At 40.7% G+C, this 27,980-nt stretch overlaps 2 protein-coding genes across 2 annotated transcripts in view; one reads left to right on the top strand and one right to left on the bottom strand.

The window, feature by feature from the left end:
• USH2A (usherin) overlaps window positions 1-275 on the top strand; it is a 394,090-nt gene extending 393,815 nt beyond the window's left edge. The window contains exon 73 of the mRNA XM_049833600.1: window positions 1-275. The gene's annotated coding sequence lies outside the window, so the exon portion shown is untranslated.
• Window positions 132-27,980, bottom strand: KCTD3 (potassium channel tetramerization domain containing 3). Its single transcript, XM_049833605.1, has 18 exons — window positions 27,536-27,980; window positions 23,064-23,117; window positions 21,582-21,627; window positions 20,654-20,727; window positions 20,142-20,200; window positions 19,883-19,963; window positions 19,032-19,172; window positions 17,658-17,748; window positions 14,820-15,010; window positions 10,839-10,954; window positions 7,357-7,444; window positions 7,104-7,220; window positions 5,865-6,035; window positions 4,602-4,757; window positions 3,509-3,605; window positions 1,866-2,050; window positions 1,625-1,763; window positions 132-1,277 (listed from the first exon to the last, which is right to left on the bottom strand). Exons 1-18 carry the CDS (start codon window positions 27,607-27,609, stop codon window positions 695-697), a joined length of 2,463 nt encoding a protein of 820 aa, XP_049689562.1. The 5' UTR covers window positions 27,610-27,980; the 3' UTR covers window positions 132-694.

Below are 27,980 nucleotides of genomic sequence, written 5' to 3'. Positions count from 1 at the left end.
AGAAAGTGACAAGGAAGCCCTCAAGAGACTGCCAGTTCTGTGTATTCTGCCAAGCACATTTTTATGCATGCTCTCAGTCACAATCAGCAAAACCCATCATCCGATACCACACATTTTCAGAAAGCACAAGCAACACTCCTCTGGCAATTTATTTGGACTAAGAGGCAAAATAATATGCTATTTTGAATAGCTTCCTCCTTAACCTGCACAAAACATTTCAGATTTCAGACAGCAGCATACAGAGCAAGGATCCCATTCATAAAACAAGACTACAGAGGCAGCCCTGCGAATTAGGCAAAAAACAGCCAAGACAGCAGCAGCTCTGCAGAGCAGTGTGTGGCTGCGTCTAAAAGGCATCTTCCACCGAGCAACCAAGTATTCCTTTAGCACCCTCCCTTCCCCCAAAACAAAAATAATCACAACATCACATGCCTGACCACGTTTACGCAAGAATGCACAACAATATTTTGGACCAAGTACCGTACTACATTTTGGAGCATTACATAAAGCCACACATTGATGCAGACAACTCTTGAAAGGTTTGGCAGTAGCCAGGTTCTCTCTCATAACCTTGCAATTTTCATTCTGGGTATCAGAACAAAGTCCCATTCAAGAAACAACCCACAACACGTAATGTTATGCCTGCTACCAGCCAGAGGGCACCTGCACCTCATCTTTGCCACCAGTCACATTTTCATAAGCCATAGTCTTGGCAGGATGAGTCATTCTTCCGGTGACGTGGTGAAGCGGCTGTCTTCGTAGGCGATGGAGAAGCCGCACCAGGTAATTCAGGCCCACCTTCAGCAAGGACTGGTACAGAGGCCAGGAGAGGCACTTTCTTCCTTCCCAGGAAGCCAGCTCCTTCAAACCCCATTTTCTTTTTGCTTTCTGCTTTGGCTTCACACTCTTCTTCTGGTCCTCTTCTTTTGAGATCCAGAGAACTCTCTGGCAGACGGTAAACCTCTGTACTGCAACACCCACCTGCATCTGTCACGCCTGTGCCTCGCACTTCAAGTGCTGTTGTCAGGACTGCCTTCCTCTCAGCTGTACTGCCCTCAGCTGTTGCCTTCCTGGCCTCTGTCTGGCTTGAATTCCCATTTGCAGCAGCTGCCTTCTCTGTTGGGCTTTTGTTGGGTAAGTTAAAAGCCTGGAAGTCCCGGTAACTGTGAAAGCTCTCTGTCCGCCTTGCTCTTGCTAATAGGGGGCTTTCTCTGTATGGCCGCACAGACCCATACGTGGCTGTTTCATGGATTGTTTCATGGTGCTGCAATTGGAGGCTTCAAAAAAGGAAAACAACCAAGGAAGAGAAGAGCAGATGTTAGGCTGAGAATAGCAGCCAGTTCTGCACACCCTGCTCCCACCCACCACTGCAACTCCCATTAAAATAGCAATATACTCATTACAACCCCCACACAAGGGCTTCCAGATCGCTTACTTCAGATTCTCATAGGATACTTTCATCTGCACACACCTAAACCATCAGAAATCGAGGAGTATGTTATGTGTGTGTAGTTCAAGACACTTAGGGCATGGATTCAGGGGCGCTGGTGACCAAACGCCTCTTTGCCTACCTGAAGGGTAAAACCTTTGGTGTCTGCAGCCACTGCCACCCTTGCTGACTTACCTGGAATTAGATTCCCGAAGCCGGTTTGGCTGAACAACTGAGGTGGCAGGACTGATGTTGGGTGTGGCACAGCGAGACGTACTCAAGTCACACTGGTCAAGCAACTTGAGCAGCTCTTCCTCTGTGGGGCCACCAACATCTGAAAGAGACAGCTCTTGGTGCCCAAGTTCATTTACCGTAGTCACGCACATGTGAGGACAGAAAAAGAACCACACCACAGTCCTGGCATAACACAACTTACCTTTGTCTTCACTCTTATTAACCATGTCCATAGCTGTGGTCAGGTCCCACATCTGGATGCTGCCATTTGAATGCCCAGTGAAGAGGTAGCGGCGTGGCCGGGAGCCCATTCTGCTGGATCCTTCACATTCTCGCACAGTAAATGACGAGATAGTAGTGCAGTCAACTGCCTGGATCTCACAGATCCTACAGGAAGAGAAACCCCAGGATACCAAAACAATTGCACCTGGCAGAGTTTGGCCAGTAAAGTCAGTAGTGTTTCAATTTTCTAAGAAGGCACCAAACTTGCCATCAGAAAAAGACCTTTCTTCCAGACAAAATTGCTTCCCCTGCATGACTGGCATGCTGCTCAGCTGCAGGCAGTACCTTTGCCCCCAAAACATCTGCAGTCTCACTGCTTGTTTCTTTTTATTAGGGAACCCCCATATGTTCCATGTTCCATGTCCATTTTCAGTTTGCAATGATTAGAAACCTAAGGCTTTTGCAAGAAAAACAGTAACTAGCCCCTTCATAGGCTAAACTCTGAATTTCAGTCTAGGAAACTAACCTGCCGAAACAGCACATTTAACCATATAAAAGATATGAAAAAAAATCCAAGGATGATAAACCCAAGGTTATCTATACAGATAACTTATCTTATGACAACCACAATATCACTTGACATGGCGGATCTCCATCACCTTTTTCCCTTTATTTTAGAAGCTTACGTGGGGAGTGAGAGGAAAAGGACTCCCAAAACTAAGCTGCTAAGCCAGACTCCACACCAAAACATCACATATTCTGGGTAATTTGTTCTACTGGCCCCTTGTATTGAGCTTTTTTACCTAAGAAGTGCCAAAATAAGTTATCTAATAAAACCCTCCACTACATACAAATCTAGGCTGAAAAAAAAACCCCACCAAACGAAAAACCCCACACCAGTAATCTGCAGGGCTTCTGTCCTCTATTCAGATGCCAATAGTGTTAAGGCATCAACGTTTTCACCCAGATTTGAAGTTACTAGGCAAGAGATGCAAGAGTAATAACAAGCATAGAACTGAGATGCACCATCTTTTCTGATCTCTTGCCATCTTGCTTGCCTAACAGGGAGAAAAGCAGCTGTGGTTATTCAGCCAGATTTTTTACTACATTGGCAGCAACATAGTAGAATATTATGAAGTCAAGCGTAAGTAAATAATTGTATAGCTGACCTAGAAGACAGTGTCTCAGTTTTAAAGGTTCTAATATCTTCAAAGACAAGTACAAAGGAAGAGGGAAACTGCTTCCCTGTCTATGTTTGTGAGCAGCATAATCCCTGCTGCCAGCAACTTCAGCGTTAGTGTTGAAATTTAATGTTGGCATGGTACCATGGCTGACAGTTACAGATTCTGCAAAGGCACACAAATGTTTGTTTTGTGAGCTCAGCAGGCAAGCCATCATGAGGTGAGTCTCTGCTATCACATTTTTCAAAACGCCATTTGGCTTCTAGGTTATAGTAGATCATTAATTACAGTTCTGTTACTAACACACAAACTAGAGTTCAACTGGAGCTGTCTAGCTGTCTAGCTTGCTAAGTGCAACTGCATGCACGCCCATGGGATGGGAGACCCTGCCACCTAAACAGTCCTACTCCTTTCTCACTTAAAACCCTAAACATGGAGGTACCTTTTCCCAGTTGAAGACAGCCTTACAAACAGCTTATTAGTGATGGGAACAACTTTTTGGATAAACACCTGTTGATCATCACGTTCACCAAAGGGTCCTAGAGAAAAGAAAAAAAAAAAAAAAAAAGATTACTTTTCTGTTTGTTTCAATTCCCTCACCCTCTTCCCCACACAGTCCTGAAGAGCCAAACTCATATTAGTATGACCACTGCAACTTTAAATATCAGAACCAGGGAACCAAAGATGACGAATAGCTAGAAAAAGCCACCCAATGGTTAGAAGCCTCTACAGATAAAAATATTTTTTGTTCTTTTGTTCAACCCATTCTTGAGTTTCCTGCATGTTCCTGGAGGAATTACTATGTCAGTACAAACCCTATGTTAGGCCTCTATAATAACAAAAAGTACTTTCTTACTTTGCAGCTCCTAGATGTCTAAAGGCTTGATCAGATTTCTTGCCATAGTACTGACCGCACCATGTGTTCACTGGACTTCCTATTCATCAAAGGTTCATTTGCAAGACTCAGACCACAAAGGAATCCTGACTACCTGTTTACCCATATTTACCAACATGCATTCCTTCAGTATCTTGCTATAGCAATGTGCTAGCACCATTTGCCTCCACAATTTCAAGGACTCAGTAAACTTTGTCACAACTTCAAATTCATTTAAGAATTTTTCACATATGCATCATTTAACCCCGACTGAACAGTGAACTGGAATTTGCAGTAGACCCAAACCTTGCTATGCTCACCTGCTTTAATACAGTCTTCTGTGCTTCCTGTCACTCTGTAGTTAAATCAAAAGTGAAATGCTGCATCAGTTTGCTCAAGAAGTGCTATAGTATCTGTGTTCCAAAGTTTTTCCTCCCTTTTTCTCACGTTCAGAGTAAGCCCTTTAAGTATACTCACTCTATAGAGTCTAAGTAGTGAGTACTTCCAGGTGAATCTTACAGATCCCTGCCATCTTTCTGAGTGGAGAGCAGCATGTAAGAGCTTACACCCATCAGCATGTTATAGGGTTGAAGGCCTGTTAAACCTTTAGGAGACCAGTGAATATACAGGCTCAGCACACCGCATTCGAGAGACATCCTACCAATGTCATTTCCAGAACAGTAACTGCCATGACTCTCTGCTTCCTCCAGGGATAAGATTTTGAATGATGCAAGAGGTGTTGAGCCTGGCTGAGTTGAAATCATGCCCCGGAACCGAGTCACAGTCCATGTCCGTACATGGTTGTTATCAGCACAAACTAGAAAGGAAAAGATGACAAAACTTCTGAGATAACTTCTCTAATGATTTCTATACAACAGTTTTTCAAGATTGAGCAATCAAGCAGAATTTAGTCAATGTCAGGTCACAGAGCATCTCCAGACAACCATCTATCAATCTACAAATTGTTGCTGATGTCCTGATTTCTATTAGTTTTGTCTCTTCCCTCAGAAATTCAAGAAACAAACTGAGGCAGGTTGAACACAACATTGAGGTCTGTGTGCAGATGCTAGGACAACACTTGTCATGAGAGCAGCCTGGCAGCAGAACCCTCATCACACAGTAGTGCTCTTCTATTTCATTTGTCAGTTACTCAGTTTTCGACATACAAATGTGTCCTTTCCTGGCACTGAGGGTTTAGCACCAAGTTGCAGGGGAACAGATGACCTCTGGGCTCTTTGTCTGCAGTGTAATTGGATACCATGTTTCCTGTTCCTTTTTAAAAAAAATTGGGATAGCAGTAGAAAGTACATCTGTTCTCTGCTGTGCTTGCTGAATTCTAGGTGAAATAAGATTCTTTCAGAGGGAGGAGTGATTGCATCTTCCCTGAAAGCAAGACACTTTCCCGAGCATAACACAGGAAAAACAGGATAGCACAACCACCACTGGGAGACTGCTGAGAAAAGAAAAAACACAGCACTTTGAAGCCATGGGAAAGCTTTTTCTACGGTCCAAGAAGAGACAGCGCACATTTTGCTGCAACCCAGAAAGTTCCTGGAAGGCTGTTAAAAGAAGAAAAGTCCTACAGGACCTGCCCACAACCATAAGACTTGACAGGGATATATTTGTTTACAAACCCTTTTATTTCCACAAATGGCAACCTTGGAATAAGACACAAACAAAAGAGTTAGTTGTTCCAGTATCTGGTCAAATAAAACCTAGACCTTTTAATTGCTAAAGGCTTTGAAGAATGCTTACTTTAAGAAAGAAGATCCAAGCGAACCTAGACCCTCCCTGCCCCCAAATCTGTCCAACTCATTTCTATCATGTGGGAACAATGCAAGTTATAAAGCAATGCATACAAATACGTCATTGCTCAGGAGGAGGGGAGAAGCACCGATACAAGTTTGTGCATGGAAAAGATTACCTGAGACAAGGTGTTTCTCTGAGAGCATGATCTTCGTAACAGGACTTCGATGAACTGTGAAGGTCTGAAAGAGCTGAGGCCCAGACCCAACTGTTTCAGGGTGCTGTACAATCACCCTCACTGCTCCAGAGCTGGTGCCATAGGCAATCTCAATCCAATTGCCACTTACACCTAAAGCAAGCAAGAACACAGTTGTCCCCCCCGAGGAATGAAAGTTTGTCTTACTGGGGTCAGGGAATGTGGCAGTAGAAAACAGTATTTCCAAGCTTCCACAGTAAGACAGATATTTATTTTAAACACTGTTTACTCATTATTTTCCCATGAACAGAGAGGACATTTTGCCACTAAAAAACCCCAATGTTTGTTCAATTCCAGCCTTCTCTCCTATTTTCTCCTCCCTTCTGGAAGTGAAAGAAGAGATAAAGTCATATGATCAGATATTTTGGCATTCCTCACAGTCATATGGTCAATACATGTCACATACCATTTATTTTTCTGCCTTAGTGGGAGGCAAATGGCAAAGCAATGCAAGAGCAGGAAGGACTATTGTTAAAAAGGTCACTGAGGTACCAAGATAGTTATGTGAGTAACCACTTTCTCCCAGTTTGTTTTTTTTCTGGGTTTTGCTTTGGTTTGTTTTGTTGTGGGGTGGTTTTTGTTGGTTTTTTTTTTTGGGGGGGGGGGGCGGGGGTTGGTTGTAATTTCTTTTTTAAAGATAGCTACACTGTGATTACAAAAGGGTATATAGACACAATAGCTAAGCATCATTCAGCTGCACATGGAAATGGTTTTTAGTGTTACACGCAACAGCAAGGTTGTCTTCCCCCCCAGTTCACCACAAACTATTTCAGTGAATACAATTCATAATCTAAGTGCATGTCTTGTGTAAAAGGCTTAAAATCAGCACAGGTACATTATGCACAAGCATTAATATATGATGTCTTATGTTATTACATTATACATTAATGTATAATGCATGATGTACAGGCATATGCACACATAAATGTACATACATGTAGCTATTTATACATATGTACAGATGTAAGGGGAAAAGGTTATGCCTAGCATTCATCATTCATTTGAAAATGATTAAATGAAGAAAAATTCATTGTTTATGTCAAGGGCTACCTTGTCTGCTTTAGCCCTGTTATGCAGCAATAGAAAAAGTCCATTTAAAAAAAAGAAAAAACCCACATCTGGAACAGACTCTCACTGAAGAGACAGTGATAGAATACTGACTTGTTTTAGGTGTGAGGTAGACACTGAGCGCTGTTATAGCATCATTGGAGGGATCGTGGTACAATTCTGTCACTAGAAGATCATTGTCTTTCATTCGCAATGGGAACTTCTGCATGTCTGTGGGGAAAAGAGATTTGTTTATTACTCTGAATAGACAGAGTTGTTCTGATGCAACCTAGACCAACGAAAGAATGTAAGAACAAAGCTGCTCAGTAGCACCTCCTTTTTATTCCACCCTGCTCCCATTTCTTACCTATATAGTAGATAGAGCCATTGTTACAGCCCAGCAGCAGAAAAGACCCAGCAGTATCATAGCTTGTGATAGGAACAACATCCTGAACCTAGTGCAAACAGAAAGCAAAAAAATAAAAATAAATAAATCAAGAAGTTAGGTTGCTACTTTCTCAGTTTTCAGACATTTTCCGTACATTTTGTTGAAGAACACCCAAGTTTGGTACTGGTCTGAAGCTGTTGTGCACACACTCGCATGTACAATGGCATTCTTAAAGTACTGCTGGTAGATCACGTTCCTCTACCAAACTGGATCTTAAGTCATGAAGTTCAGCAGAAGCATGCAGACAAGTTAGCACAACTGCTCTGGAAGATCCTTCTCCACATGAAGGCACAAAGCGTAGAGTTTTGCTGCCAAACCACATCTTCAGAAGAGGATTTTTTTTTCCAATATGCAAAATGAGTGTACTTCACACTTTCTGTCCTATCCCTTTGGCCCTTTCTGACAACTCCTTAAGAGGTTGCTGGGCAAAGAAACTAGATGTTGCCTCTCCAAGCCTTCCTTTACCCCCAGTTCTTGTGTCCCTCTGCCAGCTTCTACGGATATCTCAGCATCGAACAGATAGATAACAAGGGGAAAAAAATTCTTGTCCCATGACAATTCCCCACTTCCAATACACACCCACACCAAGTAAACTGGAAGGCAGCCCTGCTGTATTTTACTTATTGGTCTACAATAAGATGAGGGATTGAGAATGCCCTCTCTTTGCCCTCTAAGATCCAAAGGAGTGCTTATCCTCTCAGGTGGGACAGAGATCTTGAGCAAAGAAAAAGTTTAGCTTATCCTAGGTATGATCCCCTACCTCAAGCAATTTTTTTTGCTTCAGCCCTGAGGAAGAAAAAGCCAAAATCCATTTTATCCAGAGCACTCAAACATGCACAAAGTCATAGCATTTTTCCTATACTCCATATGTTTCAGTCAGTCTGCTTAATGGACACTGAATATTAATTCATGGAAATTTCAGTTTAAGTTCTCATTCCTCTCTGACCAGCACCATTCTTCCAATTGCTTCAGAGACTTAGCTTCAAAAGATTATTTTTTTTTTCCAGACTACTTTAAAAAAGCAGTACAAGAGCAGAAAGGCAAGAAACTAAAGAGAGTCTCAGCAGCTAGGAGTCTATGGATCAAGGTGCAGTGTGCTCTCTGGTTCTGTGGATCAAAGGCATATACAGAAGCTCCCCATCTGCAAGAAGTTTACAAAACTAATGAAGGTAGAGGCAACCCATCAACAGATATACCACTTTACTCATCACCTTGCAGAAGACGTAACAACTGCAAGGAAAGGTGCGAGCAAGAGGATCCGCAGAGACTGACTGAGTGGATCAGAGAGATCATACAAAACAAGGACAGTCCTTTCTTCTGCAGCAGAGACAGGAACACCAGAGGCGATTCAGCAGTTGCACCTGCCAAGATGTGAACTTTCATCAGGAAACAGAGCAACACTACACAACAGTTACTGGTAAAACATGGCCAGTGAGAATCCTCACTTTGCAGACTTTTTCTGTCATACTCTATTGCTTTGTTACCTCTTATTCTACAACACTAAATATTCAGCTTCCTTTACACCCTCCTATGCTAAGAATTTAATTACTGATCTATCTACCACCCACAAGCTCCTCTCCTTGCTGCATGCAACTGATACATTGCCAGAGAAATAAGCGCTAGGGAAACCACCTGAGCTAGTCTGCTCAGATCTCCAAGATGGAAAGAAGATGCGAGAACCAATTAGAGGCAGAGGTCAGAGTTACATCTTCAGGGTGTAACACATCAAATACAAAAATCACAGCGTTATGAAGGACAGCTTTGCACAAACTAAGCCTTCTTAAAGTAGAACTTAGAAAGGCATCAGTAAAGAAACAAAGTTCTTGGTCTGAAACGGGGCATTGGCACATTCTTTTCCCCAAAACCTCACTCGTTGCAGCAAGTATGATTACATCCTAAGTCCAAAGCTATGGGCAACTCATGGAAAGCAGTTACACAAATATCATGTATTCTCACGAGGAATTTGGAGATCAGAGGTATAACCCTGCCACTTAAGTCTTTATGGGGTTCTTCAAGAAGAATGTGTTTTAAAGGGAGATGAAGATCTATAGAAGATGGGTTTTTTTTTTTTTCTCCTTACCAACAAAAGAGCCTGAGGTACAGAAAGCACCTTGAAATTAGTTGGATTGGGGTGGGTTTGTTTGGTTTGGGCTTTGTTTTTCTTTTGTTGCTTTGGGTTTGTGTTTTTGTTTGTTGGTTGGTTTGTTTTTTTAAAGGGGGTTATTCTCATCCTCTAGGAAAAAATTAGAAAGCCAAAAACCTTGGGTTTAGGACATCCTGGCATATAAGCCCCTCTTAAAGATTTTCTACGCTTCAGTAAGAAATGCTTTCACCAAAGGAACAGTCAGTCAAACTGAGGAACTATTAATGGGATCAGAAAGATTTCTGTGGCTCCCCCTGGAAAAAGTGATGATGAATGGGACATCGGTTTTTATTCCTTATGACTTGCTCCTTTAGAAAATATTGTCAAATGCCAGCTTGTCACATAGCATTAAGTTGTCTCTTAACAGAAGATTTTGCAAGGCATCAATAGAGCTTTAAATAATGTTTTGTTTAATTCAAGACCATACTAACATGTCTGTCTCTGCTGCAGAAGCAGTGCTATCCCATGGTTATTATCTGTGTTATTTGTTTGCAGTACTGTCACTTAAGGGTTGAATCAGAACTTAGTCAGCAAACAGTGCAGCAGCCTCAGGTCAGTTCTGCCTCTTGAGATTTGCAAGGCAATTTGGGGATTTTTATTGCGTCCAGGTTTTGTGTCACAAAGATGTACATCTGGCTGTGTTACAAGCTTTGTTATTCACATGAATGCTCGACTGTTTTCTCAGACTCACACAGATTCCAAGGATCTCTCTATTTAATATGCATTCTGACAACAGGAATGAAGTCAGGGCAGCCAGAAGCATCCACACGCAAGACAGACATCTTTAAAGCACCATGTATATTTCTGCTGAAGAAGACTCTCCCATTGTAAAGCAACTTTTGAGAACCCCAGATATGAGACTGCCTTCTTGTTTTCTTCTTCTTTCACACAGTGCAGAAATTGTTGTCACACATTTCCCACGATTTTTTTATTTCCTATGATCCTAGTGAGTTTTTACAAAGTTAGTAATCCACAAGGAAGTTTAAATATACACACACTTAACATTCACTACTCCAAATCACACCACGTCCTTTCATTTGAAAGCCTAAAAATCATGCTTAGTAGTACCACCAAACAATTCAACATGCTGCTCACAGGCACAATACTCTAATACCAAGGCGGCAAACTCCATAATGTAAGTCAAGGCTGAAAGCCCTGTGACAAGTGTTTCACATATGCGTTTAGATTATTTTATTCTTTTTACTATAAAGACATACCAGCTTATTAAAAGTGATGCAGAAAATTGAACTGAACACACCTGCCAATGCTGAGTCACAGCATTCCACACTCCCACTTTCCCTGTATGGCTTGTAGCCACCAACTGGTTGCCAATGAAGAAGAGAGCATCTACAGGGACTCCAAGACTGAACACTCCTACAAAAAATGAAGAGTCTATGAAGCTCATCTAAAATAAAGAGAAAAAAACAGTAACAATGGAATCTCTCCACTATTATCATGTCACATTTATTACAGTAGCAAGTAAAGAAAAGCCAAAACTGGGTTTGCAGTGTGCTAGGTGAGGTACTGCTCAAGCAGCAAACTGGGTTCCATTAAATTAAATGGCAGCATGATGTCATCTCTGCTGATGCAATCATTACTTGGGAAGGAGAAAGGAGACAAGAGGAGGAAGAAGAGCCCATGCAAAATATGCATTCCTTATTTTTCTACAGCCATGAAACTCTCAAATGGCTTTATATATTCTAAGGCATTAAAAAAATAAATAAATAAAAATCCTATTGCAGCAAGCAGGATTTTTTGGGGTTGTTTTGTGGGTTTTTTATCTGTGACTATTGTGTCATTTAAGAAGCAGTAAGCTCATAGGTTTTGCTAGACAAATTTATTCCATACTTTAAAAGGCAACTGCAAACTAGTATTACAAGTTCTCACCACTTTTTTTTTTTTAAAGTCCAAACAAATAGATGTAGTCTGAAAACATATTTTAGAAACTAAATACAGCTACAAGGCTTCATCCTTATTCTTGTGAAAACACTAAACAACCCCAATGTGACACTACTTGAATACATTCAAATTTCTCTTTTAGCAAAAATACTTGAACCTGGAAAAATAAGCAGCCTGCAAAAGCCTACTTCTTTCTTTCTTTCTCTTGTCATCTCCAGAGCTTTAAGTTTGGTTACAGTCTACATGACTAGAAAGTACAGGCTATTAGAAATTGAAACTATATAGGGAACACAGTTTCACCAATCACCACATACTATTCAAAATCTGGAAGATAAGACTTACCAGCAAATGCTGGCCTTCCAAATAAAGCAAATGTGGCATGAAAAACACTGCAGAACATGATAGCCATTGATGCCTATGGTTACAGCAGACCTTAACATCTGAGCTTTTCTACAAAATCTGTCCTCTCTTTAGAGCTTCCTAGTGTCATCATAGATCTGAGTATTTTTAATTGAACTGCAAACTTGGATAGCATACTACATTTTGTACTATTTATTGTACCATGTATTCAAAAGCTACAGCAAACTAAAGTCTGAGATAATTTCCAAGTTTGCCAGCTATGAAGTCCAGCAAACCGGCCCAGTAAGTAACTCAGTTTGTAAGTAATTCCAGGCTAAGTTCTACTGCCTGGTAAGTACAGAAGTCATTACTACTGAGGATACATTACACTACCAAGTGTCAAGCTGCACTCATAAGTTTCCTATTCCATACTGCTCACTCTACATATTTATATTACTCCTCACTAATACACTTTTGAGGACATCTGTCTGCTGCAGCTAGAGTACCCAATAGCTGGAAAATGGTTCCCAACATTGTTTTGGACAAATTCAAATGAACAGAGTGCCATTCCCAATGAAGAAGCAGCCCTCTGTTACACCCCAAAAAGGAAACTCAGGAAGCTCAATATATACTTATGATTTAATTAGGATGCTAAACTGTTTTCCAGGGCACAGTACAATCATTCGATGCAGATAAGATTCAGCAGTACAGGCCACATGAAAAAGGCTATAATAAAAAAATCCACAGAAACAACTAGAATTGATTACTCCAGAGAAGGATGAGGTTCAAGGAAATCAAGGAAGACAGCTTGAATGGTCTAGAGGAATTTGAAGTGTCAGTCCTGCTTAGGCTCAACAATCTTGAGACCCATCCACAGGGGAGACAATGCTATACGTAATGACAGGCTCTTGTCTTAAGGGTCCCTCTCAGTAAAATACTGCTTACAGCAGCAATCCAGCAGCAGTGTCTTATGTAAGTAATATTGAAAGGAAAGAGAGCGCTCTGGGAGAGCTCTATCACAAAGATGCCAGCCCACGCAATTTTCCAAGGATGGTGTTGCCAGGCTCCAGCAACTGAAACAAGTAGTTTCTTTCACAAGACGATAGCAATGTACTGTAACACAAAGCAGGACTGCAAGCATTTGCCACTACAAGGAAACAAGACAGCTCTATTCAAGTTACTACTATTAAACACAAGCGTATTTTAGGTTTTTTACACCAAGCAGCATCACCTATTATCCAGAAGAGGTACAGTACATTTTGGTCAGTGTTAGTCAGACTAAAGATTCAATCCTATAGGTACTTTCTCTCTGCTCCCTCCTACTTCAAGTGGCATTTCCTTCGTTTCACAAAGTCACTCCAATGCAGTACAGCCTGTTTAGCAAAAGTGCTTCCTCCAGTTTTGTTGCCATGTTCAGTCATAGTCTGAGCTATCAAAACCTTATGATATTGGCATATTTTAGAGTTTTTATTTGAAAGTAAAAGTCCACTGATGTTTTTTGTGTCTCTTTGCACTTTGTTTCTAAAAATCCAAGATGTTGCTTCATGTATCTGACTGCAAATCCCAAGGTAACACAAGCAGCTAAGTCAAACCAGAAAATGCAGGAGGAATGTAATAGCACAGTGCTTAAAGTAATGCCTACCAGAAGAGCACAGCTGTCAGAATAACTCTTCCCTGCCTTTAAGATTTGGTCAAGGGGAGCATAACAGAAGAAAAGGCTTCTCAAGTACAATATTTACTCCCTGTTTAATACAGATATTTCATACTCAACTGTTAGACACACCTTTCATATTTGTTTTTAAATACAATGGAACCTCCTTTTCTGTTTTGCTAACCATGATTATATACAAGAACTCTATGAGTCACAAGTAAAACAGCAGTATACAGCTGCATTATCTCATGCAAGACCTTTGCCCTTCCCCATCTTCAAATCTGACTTGCTGTTTCCACTCATTCAAGCATGAAAAAGAAGCAACAGCTGTTAACATAGCTAGAAATTGCCTGAGCATCTTTGAAGTAAGCTCTTCTTTTAAAGGCACATGGATCAAAACTTGAATTTGGTCATTTTGACTTTAATTAATGACCACATTAATTCTCAAGACTTCAACTATACATCTAATAACAAATTAACTCAGCTTTAAGTTTCAGAGAAAAGTGTCCACATAAGGAGATTGCTGTCATACTTTGTTAGCAGTATCCACTGCCAGAGGAAACAGACATTACTGGCATAACAGTGGTTAACCAAACACCAGGGATTAGGCTAGAGGAAGTTCCTGATACCATTCCCTTCACTGCCTCCCAAATTTGCCCTGTATTTGAACAACACTGAGTCAGACAAGCCTTCGGATCAATACCAAAGAATATTTACTTCCGAAAATGTCTTCTTGCTGTTTCTAAAGCCTCCCTAATTGCGTGTCCTTCAGTGCCAAGGTGTACAAGCAGTAACTCCTCTATGCTTAGGATAGTAGAGTGTGCTTTTTCCCTACCTAGACACCCAAGTTATAAAAAGAAGAATTTTTTATCTTCCAAATTCCATTTATGAACTACGTCTGACAGAGAACTGAAATCTTTTCATCATCTCATTGTAAAAATACAGCTTTAATAAGGCAAAGGAAAGAAAAGAGCAGAATGTCTCAGTATCTGTAGCTTTCCACCTCAGAAACTTAGTTCCTTTGTGCTATGGCCTAGATTCAAATGCAAGTCCAGGGAAAAGTTTAACTCTTAATTTACATCTTCACACAAAAACTCAAACCAAACAGTATTAGTTAGTATCTGTTCGGTAAACAGACTACTTTTGTCTTCATATCTTTGATTTTGAGAAAGGATGACAGAGAAGAAAGTTAGTATGCTCTAATAGGTTGCTGTACTGTAGGCTTTTTTTGTCACTTTGTGAAGTGAATACTGAACAGTATGGATCATACATACCTCAAAATAAGGTCACACACTTCCTTTTGGTTAAACACACACACACACAAAAAAAACCACAGGCCATTATAGTTACCAATTTCACTGCCACTACCACCATCTTGAATGCTCCACAAGATTATGCTACTCTCCGAGGCAACTGCAACCATCTTATCTTTGTCTCCATGAGGTCCGCCAACCACCTTAGCATTGAGAGCCACTCGCTCAATTGTCCAGTCCAAATAGGGACTTGTGAACACCTGCTGCCACCCAGATGACTCTTTGATTCTGGAAGGGCAAAGGAGGGAACAGGAAGCAGAGGTTAGAGATTCAGAAACAGACAACTCTGTCTAAGCCTGAACCAATGGGAATGATCTAGTCTTACAGGCTAAGCCACAAAACTTCAAATTCCAGTTAAGCACTATAGTCTACAAAAGCTGTATTTTTTTTTTCCTTGAAGTCTGATACTGCATATTATTCCTGTGTTTTGCAGCTCTTAGAGCCCTGTGCTGAGCTCTTTCCTCATATAAGCACATCTGATATAGAAGTTACAAGACCAAGCCAAGAGCTTGGGATAGACAAATGCTAGAGAATGAGGTTCAGCATAAGACTCTAGGAGAAATCTCTATTAATTTCCAGAGGCAAGGTATCATATATCATGCAAGACACCCAATCATGCTCCAGCATAAAGCTGTGCTATCTAGTTGCATTTTCTGTTTATGGTACACTGTAAACAGATAATACTGAATTGAGTATAAGCTTTTTTTTTTTCTTTTAGAGAATAATTTGCCTGTGCAATTTTGAAGACTTATATGATGCCAGAAAAGCACAATATATCTGATTTGATTTCAGGCAATAATTTAGATGCTTTGCAACTGAGCTAAAGCACACTAAATCTCAGCAATCAAATTATATAAATGTTAACATGGAAAGCAGAAACTTATCTAGTATTTTTTGTCATTGTTGCCATTCTTTCACTTCAGCACTGCATCCTGCCTAGAGCTGAAGCACCACAAATCACTGTTGTCTACCCAAACAGCATGCAAAGGTTGTAGTGAAGTCACTTAAGAGAAGGATTGCAATAGCCATAAGCCTTTGAATGCAACCATATCATTCTCACAAGCTTTATTATAAAATTTTAAAGACTTCTGTCATACTTCAAAGGAGAAAAAAACCCCAACTATCTTTAGGATGCACTGAGCTTTGCTGTAGCTTTTTACTAAAATAATTATCTTAAGTATTTAAATAGTATCTGTTACGAGCAGCCTAAAAGAAAGTCACAAAATCAAACGTGAATATATTTCATTTCTTACTACATGGGATTCACTGTCCAGTCCACTACAAATTACCATTTACTTTGACAAGTGATTCTGGCTAAAATTCAGATGTTGCCCTTACATTAAAATAGTATTGACAAGAATCTTAAGATTCACATCATTTAACTGCACCACAGTAGCACCATATAAGCAAGCTATATTTAAATTTGTGGGTAGAGGGAAGTAGTTTTAAGTGTATGCTGTCTCCTCAAACGCTAGATATTCAAAAAAGTCTAGGCACATTCACCTGTCAAGCCATAAAAACCAAACCAGACAGGTACTAAGATACAGCAGAGAGGGGAAGAAAACCATTACCAAAAGCTGTGTAAGAGCAGAATGGAGGAGGGAAAATTCCACCACTGTATTCCTAAAGTTCCTCCAAGTTTCAGAAGAAAAAAAAATATTCAAAACAAGGCAAGAGTGCTACCTTGAGTCACTATGAAGAAAAGCAGCATTTTAAACTGGCATTTTGACCTGCACCCTCACCCTCTTTCAAAAACCATTCAAGTCTGACATGCTTCATCAAAAGCATCACTAATGACTTAAGTTCAATGGTACCAAGTCTCATTAAGTAGATTACCAAGCAGGAGAGGCAGAATCTTTCACTTAAGTGAACTAGCATCCAAGGAAAACAGAGATAAAATCCTAAGGAAGGGACAATTAGCACAAAGACAATTGCAAATCATTGCCTCTTTCTCCAGTCAGACCATATTAAGCATAACTGAAAACAAGAACATGAAGTAGAGCAAGAGAAGCCACATTTAATAAATTAAAGCAAAAGAAAGCTGCAGTGGTGAATACAAGAGACAAGTTAGATGTTATTTAAATTACAAAGTTTAAGTAAGTAAATTAGTATTTTATATATTGAAAAAGGCACCAAACTATGGCTTCAGCTTGGCAGTAACCAGAAAGAAGCTATTCACATTACACTCTTTATTCTCCCTTCTGTTTCTGAACCACACTACAACGCCAGTGTTAGATTGGTTTTGGCAACAGCTCTTGTTAAAACATTACTTTCCATTGAAAAGACAGCCACCAATTAAATCAAGACTACCAGATGTGAACTAAAAACAGCTTCTGTAATATGAAGGTGTTAACTATAACTTCACCTGATCTTAAAAAATAGCCAGTTTGTTTACAAGACATTTAAAGACACTTTTCAGCCATCCAGGTGAAGTAGCAAGTCTTAACAGTTCTGCTAAGCCAAAAAACCTGAAGTTTAAGACAAGGTACATCACTTATGTAGCAAAAAATCCTTTAACTGTTTCAAGTTCTTCCACAGTCAAACTTTACAGCCTGTCTTCACACTCATATAGTAGGAAGAACTTTTAAAGCGAATCTTTCATTTAAAAGCCTGCTTTAAAACAGGCTTTTGAAGCAGTTAGATGGGAGTCCATTACTTTTGCAACAGCATCAAGAATTGACATCAAAGCAGCAAAATTTGAGTTCCTGTCAAGCAGTTTATTTGCACAAACAAAAGCAGCAACTTGTATTTATAGAAGCAGACTGAATGCATGTGATCTGTCATTTCAGACTAAAGCAAACTTTCTGCTTTGCTCATAGCAAATTGTCATATATTTTTTAGATTCCGATAACCTGACAAGCAACAATAGTCATACCTGTAGCAAACAGCAAAATGGGCATAGGCAGCTACTATCCAATTGTGGTGGCCAGCTACTATTAGGACTTTCCGTGGGTCCACAGGAAATCCTAAAAACAACAGCAAAGCTGAAGTCAGTCAAGTGGTGGGTATTAGAAGATGAGCAGAGACACCTGTAACAGGATAGAGTTCTCTGCTAGGATATGCAACAGAAACTTTGATAATGAAGTTTCTCAAGAAACATTTTCAGCTAGACTCTAGTTAGCAATATTATTCCTCACAATCCTTACAACTATTACAGTTCTTACATGGAAGGAAGACATTTCATCTCAGTCACTACAATGCAAAGTGTTCATAAGGAGAAAGAGGCCAAGTACATGCCTCAGTTTTAAAGCCTGCCAAATTGGTAAAAATTTGAGGATTGTTATCAAAGAAGAAACAACACTCTCTTTTGTAAAGTTCTTTCCAAATAGTTGGTACAACCCTGTATTACTGTTCCAGGCTGTTAAACTGAAATTTCCAGTACCTCAGAATACCTATAGCTCCTCCATTTATTATCTAGTGGGAGCATGCCTGTTTCTGATCTAGAACTAAATTAGGTTTGGCAGAAGTGTTGGATGGTGCTGGAAATCAGAGGTTATGGTACTTCCCTGAGTTAGCTCTCAGCCTTGATATGCTAAAGAACTAATGCCTGAAGACTGCACCTTCTATCTCATTTTCGTCAAGACTGCTCTCTTCCAAACATGCAGCAACTAACAAAGAAGAATCAGCAATTCATATCCAAGGCTTAGTTTATTACCTGCATATAGATTCACATTTTAACATACTCTAGATTTTCCTAACGCTGCTACAATTCACACAATTATAGCTGAAATATGACACTTCTAACAGCATCATTTTGCTTGCAAAGTCAAAAGCTGGAAAATGACAGAATTCAAGCTTATCTTATTTACAGTTTTTATATATTTTATATGCAAAGTACTCTATCTAGTCAAACAACTGAAGACTACCTTTAGTCTAAAGACTTGACTCTTGCAGGGCAAGAGAGGCACCACAAGCAAGAAAGAGGTACAAGAGCAGGAAGGAGGTCCTGAACAAAGACCAAAGAGACACTGAGCTGCCTGGTTCTTATCAAGGCTTTACTACAGTGTAAGGCATTTGTTTAAGGGGCTACACTAAGACTGCACGAAGAACTTCGATTTGCCTTTCTCTCAGCCTCATGTCTTGATTGGGCAGCAGTGAGCCTTAAATACTGTAGTGCTTCAGTAAGTATTCAGCAATTTAAGATCAGGCAAACATAAACAGACTGAAACCAGAAATAGTACCTCAGTTTTTATTTCCCAGTGACAACCATCTTTGCAATTTGTTTTGGTTTAAAACTGACATTCCTCACCTAGCCTGACTGTACCTTCCCCAGTACCAGAAAGTGTAGGTTGGACACCACCTCCATGAATCTCACTTTCGGAGCAGTTTTGACCAGTTCTAACATCAGTCAGTGGACCAGCAGTATTATTTATTTTACGGGTGGGAATGCCTATAAAAGAAGAGAGATGTTGGTTCCCACTCTATAAACTTTAGCAATATAACAGATACTCATATACTTTCAAAATACAGGATTAATACTTGTGAATCTTGATCTAAAGTCAAATTCATCTGCTATAAGAATTAGGCAATATCGTAACACTGAAACAGAAAATGCTTTTGCTCTCTACGTTGACATTCACAATTTAAGGAACTATGTTCAGAAAACTTGTCAACAATTGTCTAGATATCCCCTAGACTTCAGGTTAACACATGAACTGTGTTCATCTCTACAGAGAAATAAAAATCTAACAAGTACTCATATTAAGGAAAGCTCATTTGTGGTGATTTGTTATCTAGACATAGGGCACCTAAAGTGACTGGACCTTCAGAAAGAAGAAAGCACTCCGTGCTGATGACATTTAACTGAAACATACTTGAAGATACTGCACTCTAGTCTACTACCAAACACAGCCTACTTAGTATTAACATGCCATAACCCCCTGCCCAGTATTCTAAATAGGCCATTGCATACAGCATAGAGATAAAAGCCTTGTTTTTTGAATCAGAACAATGTTTGATTCAACCATTCATCTTAATCTTTCCATAGGAAAGCCTTCTCTGGAGAGTTTCACATCTAGAGTAACTACCTCAGCCAATCGCCCCCACAAACTAAAGCAGTAAGTGACTGCAAGCAACATCAGATTGTGAATACAAAAATACCTGGAGGAGGCAGGTAGCCATGAAAAAGGACACTGCCACAAGATGAGCGTTCCAGTTCTTCACATAGTAGCAATCTTCTCACTAAGGAGGAAAACCAGATATGACCACAGCTTTCACTTCCTAGGAAGCATTACATTATTTCAAATAACCTTCTGTATCATTGTTTGAAAATCTCCAGGGTCACAACTGCCCAGGACTTGTAAATGGGTCATTACTACAGTAATAAATATGAGATGACTTCATATTAAAAAAAAGTTACCTAAAGGAGTGATTCCATAGAATTCAGCTTCATGCCTAAGAACATTAATACTCACTCCCCTAGAGAAAGAAAAAGCGAAACAAAAAAAAAACCACAAGGACAAAGTGAGTCAATACCTTGAACATAAATACTTGCATATAACAAGATACGACACAATCTGAGCATCAAGCTACCTAACAGTTTACAGAACTACCAACAAATGTTGATATCTGAGATTTCAAAGTGATCTTAATATTAATTATCTTTCATTAAAATAAAGATACAGAAACAATAAAGAAATACGTTGCCAGAAGTGGTTTAAATTACAAGAATCCCTAACAAAATATAATGCTACCATTTCTGCCTCCACCACGCAATACATATGCTCTAGACATGGGCCCAGATCTACCAGGGAGCTGAGTCATATATTAGGCATCCAACTAGATGAGTAAAACTGAACAATCCTCATTCGAAAAAGTCTTCTATACATCTGATCAAATTAATTTTCACTTGAAATAATTAGAACTTCTTACCTTAAGTCTAACTCCTTTGTGCGAAGAAAATTTAAAATAGGTGCAAATGCTGCTGGATCTCGATCAATAAATATCTGCAAAGAAAAATTGCCGTGCTTTAGCATTACTATGGAGCAACCACCAACTAAAATGATTTTTTATGCTGAGCATGGGAAAGAGGAGTTGAAGATGTGGCAGCAGACAAACATAACCCAAAGGTTTTGGACCTCTCCTTTGCTCTCATTATTCTTCTAATTCACTAATTCAACATTCTTAAAAGACATATATGCAAACACTGCTGCAAATAGATGGAACTTAATAAACATGTTCTTTAAGCTCCAGAGTCTCCATAAAGGTCAATGGGTCCTCTCACTTTCTATCATGTGTTCAGAATGCAGTAAATGTAATAAGATCAAGATAAGTTTAGCCTTTTTTTAAGTCAGTTACCATTACAACTACCTCTTCACTTCTAGCAAAGTACTTGTGTGCCTTACTATCACTCAACAACATTCCCATAACTATAGTTTCCCGCTTAAGAATATCATATACACAGACTGCAATGGCCATTTTGCTATATATATTTGCCAACAAAAGCTACATTTCCATGCCAGGATTGCTCAACTACATATGCAATAGCTATCTAATGAAAATTACAGCTGTCTGCAGTAGAGCAGTTAGCAGTTTTTCTATTTAAAAAAAGTACAGTTGCTGTCTGCCTTGTCCATAAAATGCTGAAGAGCACAAAAATATGCACATTGATCCAGTTTCATTTATCTTGGAATGAAGATGAGAACCAAGAAACCCAGAGATGGCACCAATTTCCATTAAAGTTTAGACTGACTCAGGCAGTGTAACTCCCATTAGCACCCACAGCGAATATTCTTTAGGAGACAACCTAACTGAAAGCATAGCATTAATTTAATGAGTTATCAGTAGGTTTATTACTCACAGCACCAGTTTCATCCTTCAGTGTTGAAATTCTTCCACTCAGCAAACTGCAACACAGAAAATCTTCATTAGATGTCCCTCAGAAATGTACTAACACAATACAAGATGCAACACTCTCAGTCAGTTTGCTCTCTTTGGGTACTGTTGGTTGCATTTTGGCAAAACAGCGTAGCTGAGCAAAGAAAATTGTCTTGGTAATGCAGAATGCTGGGAGGGCAGAGCGGGTGAAGTATCTCTCCTGAACGAAGGAGCAGTGCATGCACACCTAAGGAAAGCCTAAGAGCTGCATCATAAGGACCTTTAGAAAAGAGATGCAAGGTCTAGCCTGAAAGGATGGAAAAGTTTTCTCAGGCACCCAGAGGGCTGCATAGTTTGTTACAATCTAGTAAATCGTTAAAAGCTGCTGAAGTAAAAAGGAAGAGTAAACAATCCATTCTGCAAAGACTTACTGGGCAAGAATGGGGTGGATGAGTTGCTACACAATTTTACTTCAAAGTTTCTCTCCCATCAGGTCAAAGTACAAAGATCCATAGAAAACACAACACCAAAACATTGTTTCAGAGATAAGAAGCAAACTAACTAACATCAACAGTTTTATTTCAAGATTCCATCCCAGTCTGGATGGCAATTACCTCTGAGATTTTTCCAGTACTGGATGACTTTCAGAACAACCTCCTTAGACAGTATATTTAGTGTTGAGAGATTGGGGAATGGCATGGGACTTCATCCTTGTGCCTTTCCTTCCATGCCTCAAAGAAGGTGACACTTCCCTGGCACTCTGTTTATCTGAACATTTCAGTAAAACAGGAGCAGGTAATGCTGCCTATGTCAGCTGCCAGGCTTTTATGGGGAATGAAGTCTAGAGTACAAAAATTAAATGTAAGGAAGCAAATTGCCAGCCTTTAGGTTTTCTTTTATACATTTAGGATTAACTGGGGTGATAGAGGTACAGCAACTACAACACAAAATTACTAGGGTACAACCAGTAAGCAGCACAACCTACAGAAGTAGTAATGGTAGTGACATAAGAGTTAGCAGAAGCATGTTCAATAGCTCAACAGCTCCTGTACCACAAGTTAAAACCCTCAAAACTTTGAGTTAACTCAGGGTACAGCAATAACTCAATAAACATTAAAGGCAGTGCTACCGTGCATGGTCAATAAGATCACAAGAGGTAATATAGTAACACAGCCAGTGGCACCTCCCTTTCCTGGAGATTTGGAGCCTTATTTCCACAACACTCTGTCTAAAAAGTGACAACTCTTCAGCACATATAAGCTGCCACTGCACCATTCAAGACAGAAGATGCCTTTTGGATAACAGTTTATTTCAAATGAATCTGTCCCATTGCTTGAGATAGGGGAAAAAGCATTAAGGAAAAAAACCACTATTTACAGAATAAATTAAGAACCAAAAACATATATTTTTTTTTTTTATTACTGTTAATTTGTCTTTGTTTACTGTGATGATGTATTACAAATACCTGGAAAAAAAGGAGTCTGGAATCCACATCAGTGTTTGTCTTGAAGTGCTGAACCTAGGAAACCAAAGTTGTAAGTTTAGAATCAGCTGTAAAATTCAAAGGAAGTCTGCTTTATTAAAATATATTCACTTGTCCTACAAAGGTGATATCAAAAGGGTTTGGGAAGTTTGAGAACATATAAATGCCCACACAGAGTCAGAGGCTGCGGATTCTTTGCACAGATTGTCCTTAAGCACGAAGCAGGACTGTCCAGAGACCCCAGGAGTGTCATTCTTTATATGTTTGTAACACACTGTCCCAAGCATCCTACATTTGCTGCTTCTCATACTTTTGTCAACATTAATGCTTGCAAAAAAAAACAAGCAAAAAAAAAACAACAAACAAACACACCAAAAAAACAGCCACTAAAATAAAAGTTTATTAACAGTGCACTACATTTGTTGCTAACTAACTGCAAGTTATCTTTACTCAGGACTCAAAAGGTGCACTGCAAAAGACTACAGTAAGCTTCAAGTTAATATGTTACAGTAAATTTAATTATTTGCCATTTTGCTATTTGGGCCCTCTTAAAGGTCCAAGGTCCCATAATAACAGTTAAAAGTAAGAAAATATTTACTCTGAGTCATAATGGTATTATGAAATAATGCAAATTATAGTATTATTTATAATGCCAGACAGTATTTTACACAATAAGTAACTATGAAAACCTTTATACTTCTTCTGGTTTTGATTAATGTGAAAGACGACAAGTGGACTGGCAGCTTGGAAAATGAGTTCATGCTCCACATAGGCTCTCTCTTACTAGTACCATGACTAAGAAACCTTTGGTGACCTCTTAATGGGAGTCAAAAAAGGAAATGCAAAAGTAAAATTCCATGACAACTTTCCATATAGTACAGGAATACATTACAAAATATTTTTGGAATAGAAGTACTTAATCATAATTTATCTAGTTTTCACTGCCTGTATTTTCCAGTTTTGGAAGAAAAAAAAGACATAAACAAAAAGCATTACTTTATACCCCCTGAGAGGCAGAAACAAAAAAGCCTATACGGAACTACCATCCTGCATAAAACATGGATTGTGTAGCTGCTTACTGCAAGCATAACAATGACAAATCTGTTTTTAACAGAATATCTACAGTATCAGCGTTCTAAGCACAAACATGCACCAAGTCTTTTCTAAACAAAAAAAATAAAGAGAATAAAAGCAGTTTGCTGCTTAAATGGAAAGTGACTTCAAAGTATATTTGCAGTTTTGCAGAGCTTTTGTCATCAGGAATACAGATCACTACCCTTCTCTACTAAGGGAGTAAGGGATGATTCGTTTAACTATATTATAGTATGTGCATAACAGAAAACAACAAGTTACATGAATTTTATCCAAGATTAACCCAGACACTGCTTGTAACTATGGGGATAGATGCAGTATCACCAGTTAGCCCTTTTAAAGATCTTCATAAGCTAAAGACTTTTATTGTCTGATACTTTAAATACTTTACAACTTTCAGTTATTTTTCTGTTTTTAGAAAAAAAAGAAAAGAAAAAAAACAGAGGACTTGTGGTTTCCCAGGAAGGCGTGTATAGGCAGAAAGGTCCAGAAGAAGTATTAGAACCACAGCTAACTGGCATATTTTACAACACTGCATGATAAATGCTAAATTAATTCTGAAGCAATAAAGAAGTCTGATGTGACCATGAAGACATTCAGGATCTTTGAACAAATGTTTGATGTTTGAGGACTCAGTAGTACTATCTTCTCAATACACTACTGCACAATTTCTGACCAGGAGGCATGTTTGCATTTAGGCACATGAGTGACAGTCAACTATTCAGAGGTGTCAAGACTGAAGTTTTGCTGGTGTTTTGACCAGCTGGGTTCCACTCTAGTATTCCCTGTCAGCTAAAGAGCTTAGTAGCAAAACATTTGGGACTGGAAGATGTGCCAGAAGAACAAGCTACACAATAAGGAGGACAGGAAAAAGAGCCATCAACTTATTCCACATTTGTCTCCCTGCAATTTTACTGCTTTGCATAATCAGTGGGTTTAGACAGCACAAGGATTTTCTGTCTGTGATTTAGTAATGGTAATGGTACCAGTTTAGTAAGCAATACCTCACACTAACATATACTTTAGAACTTTTAATACATATACATTAATCTATGTAAATAATGAGACAGAGTCCTGCTTTCCAGGATGCAGAAAGAAGCTTAGCTAGCAAAGTTTACATACATAAGCGCTCCTGCAGCACCATGCAGCTAACATGCACTGTTCAGACAGATGTCGTATGAGGAGAAACAGGCAAACCCAGTGCAATATTCTCAAATACTCTTAAGCAGGTGACAGCCTAGTTATTTTAAAGAAAGTATAGGCAACTGGAAACAGGCACACTTAAGTGTCAGTTATAAAACAACCATTTTCATAATCTATTGCACTTGTAGAGTTCTCTTGTAACCAGAGGGAGATAAAGGGTCAAGAGAATTCCCTACATTTATTATAGGAATTTCTGTGAATGTTAACTTGCAAGAGGCTTGTGCTCCCAGCAAAGGAATCCACAAAAGTTGAGACCAGAAATTGTTGGATCAACACAACAAAGAAGCTCTGGCAGTCCCAGGAAGCAGTGGGAACCTCACGTCAGAACATGGAAAGCTGGGGTCTCTGTACTAGATGCTCCAAAGTATAACTGCCATCAGAGACAAAGGGGAGTGCTGGTTTCCCCTTCTCACCCAACTCTAGCAACAAAACTAAGAGTTTCAGGTTTCCAGTAAGGATAACAGGATCTAATGAAGAGGAAGAAATGTGTATAGTATCCCACGCTCCCCCATTTGCTGTCCACTGTCAGCTTTGAGTCACCTGCCTTTGCAAGCTGAAGAACCTGGCTCAGATACATTTTTCGAAGAAGATGGGCACTCCAAGGAAAATTGAGCTTGCAGAAGACCAAAACCTCTTACACAGAAGACTGGTACTATTGCACATTGTCTCCCTATTAAAAGGGAAATGTCTACGCACACATTTCCTACTCCTTACATCCAAATGATGCCTGTTGACTAGAATCTAGACCTTTAACTAGAAATGAAATACATACAATTGTCAGTTTGCCTTATTCTTCATAATTCTCTGTGTAGGCAAGCCCCCTAAGGATGTGTATTTCTTCCCTGATTCAAGTCCTGCACATAATTCTCTGTTTTCTGCAGATGCATTTAATAAGTAAAATCCATTTAAGATTATGAGATTGAAGCATCCTTGTGATTCCACTTGTAACAGAAACCCAGAAGATGAGCTGGCCTATAATTTCGGAGAAAGATTTCACTGAAGAACCTTAATCAGTGTAACACGAAATCTGGTCCAAGCCAATATCAAAGTTATGCTGAAAGCATCATTAGAGGTGACTTTTGCCTATGCAAGTTACAAGCAGCTCCTCTGGGCTGAACCGGGTTCTTAATATCTTATTTTAACAAAGGAATTCTGCATCAATTTTTATGACACCCTGCTTTAAGAAAGGCTGCAGCACACACTTTAGTTACCAGAACGATTCCATCTTCTGGGTAATGCAAGAAAACTCTTAAAATAGTAGTAGTAGTAGTTCCTACTACTTATAGCTGGTTTCACGTTGCACGCAGACTCAGAAAGACACATTACTTCAGTTTCCACTAGCTACGGTAATCTGAATGATTTCACGCCTGAGCATTTTGACAGGAACATTTGCACTATTTATCACACAGATTCTGACCACAGCTGTCCCACGGTTCTCTATCTCAGCCTGCCAAAATGTCCATGTATGTATGCCATCTTCTACACTACCAGCGTACATTCAAATACAATACAATCCTTTATTCTGGTTGATAGCAGCAACATCGTTATCAGCCTTTTTAATACCTCAGTCTCTGAGTCTGCCAGACAGACCGATTACCAGAAGCCTGCGGATCTGATGGCAAAGCAAAGCTCTCCGTCCTCCTCTCCTGAAGAAGCAGGATGTCCAGAGCCCATAAGACACGTTACCGGAGGACCTACCTAGGAACCCCAGAGGCTGCAGGCAGACACCGCGCAGGACCGCCAACACTTCCCGCATTACGTACCCCCGGCTCAGCTCCCCTGCAATATGCTGGGTGAAGCTTTATTCAGCACCCCCCCGCAGGCAGCGCCAGGTCCAGGACACGCAGCCCCGGGAGACAGATCTCGGGCCAGTCGGCACCGCCGCCCCCCCCCCCCCAGCCCCGGGACGGAGCGGCTGCCGGGCCAGCCCAGCACCCGGCACGGCCGGGCAGAAACCCCCCCCCCCCCTCCCGCCGGGGGCCCGCCTCAGCCCCGCCGGGGGCCGGCCTCACCGAGCGCGGCTCCCCGCGGCCCCCCTCGCTCCGGTGCCTCCGGTACGCGCTGGCCGCCGCCGCCCCACGGGACCGCGGCGACCCGCCGGCAGGGCCCGGGGCCTGTCCCCCTCCGGCCGCCCGCTTACCCCCGCACCCTCGGTTCACCTGGTGCCGCCCACGTTGAGCTGGATGATCTCCCCGCTCCCGGCGCCAGCGAAGCCCCCGCCGTTCCCCGCCATCTTCCCCGCCGCCTGCTCCAGCCGGCGCCCGCCGCCGCCTCCCGCCGCCGCAACCTCGGGGTCGAGGGAAGCAGCGGCGGGGCAAGGCGAAGGCGGCGGCGGCGGCGGCGGGGCGGGAGGAGGCGGGGGATCGGCCAGCGGGCCCGCGCAGCCCTCCGCAGCAGCAGCCGCCGCCGGGCAGGGCAGGGTCAGCGTCCGGCCAGGCTGCGGCCCCGCGGGCTCCCCGCCGCTCAGGCCCGGCCAGGCCGCGCCGCTTCCCCGGTCCGAGAGGAAAACGCCATGGCAACGCGACGGCACCTGGGGGAGGGGGGCCGGCGCGGGCCAAAACGCCTCGAACCGTTCGCGGAACGGGGCCGGCTGCGAATGGGCGG

The sequence above is a fragment of the Accipiter gentilis genome, chromosome 30, assembly GCF_929443795.1.
Source record: "Accipiter gentilis chromosome 30, bAccGen1.1, whole genome shotgun sequence".
Classification (NCBI taxonomy): Eukaryota; Metazoa; Chordata; class Aves; order Accipitriformes; family Accipitridae; genus Astur; species Astur gentilis.
This window is presented reverse-complemented; position numbering and strand designations above follow the sequence as displayed.

What these genes read in the sequence shown, in the direction of transcription:
- KCTD3 (XM_049833605.1), bottom strand. Translation starts at nt 27,609, where the DNA reads ATGGCGGGGAACGGCGGGGGCTTCGCTGGCGCCGGGAGCGGGGAGATC. An exon ending in TGGCTACCTGCCTCCTCCAG is followed by an intron (nt 19,173 to 19,882) that starts GTATTTTTGTAT and finishes CTTCTTTTATAG; the next exon opens with GCATTCCCACCCGTAAAATA. An exon ending in CTTCGGGAATCTAATTCCAG is followed by an intron (nt 1,278 to 1,624) that starts GTAAGTCAGCAA and finishes CCTTTTTTGAAG; the next exon opens with CCTCCAATTGCAGCACCATG.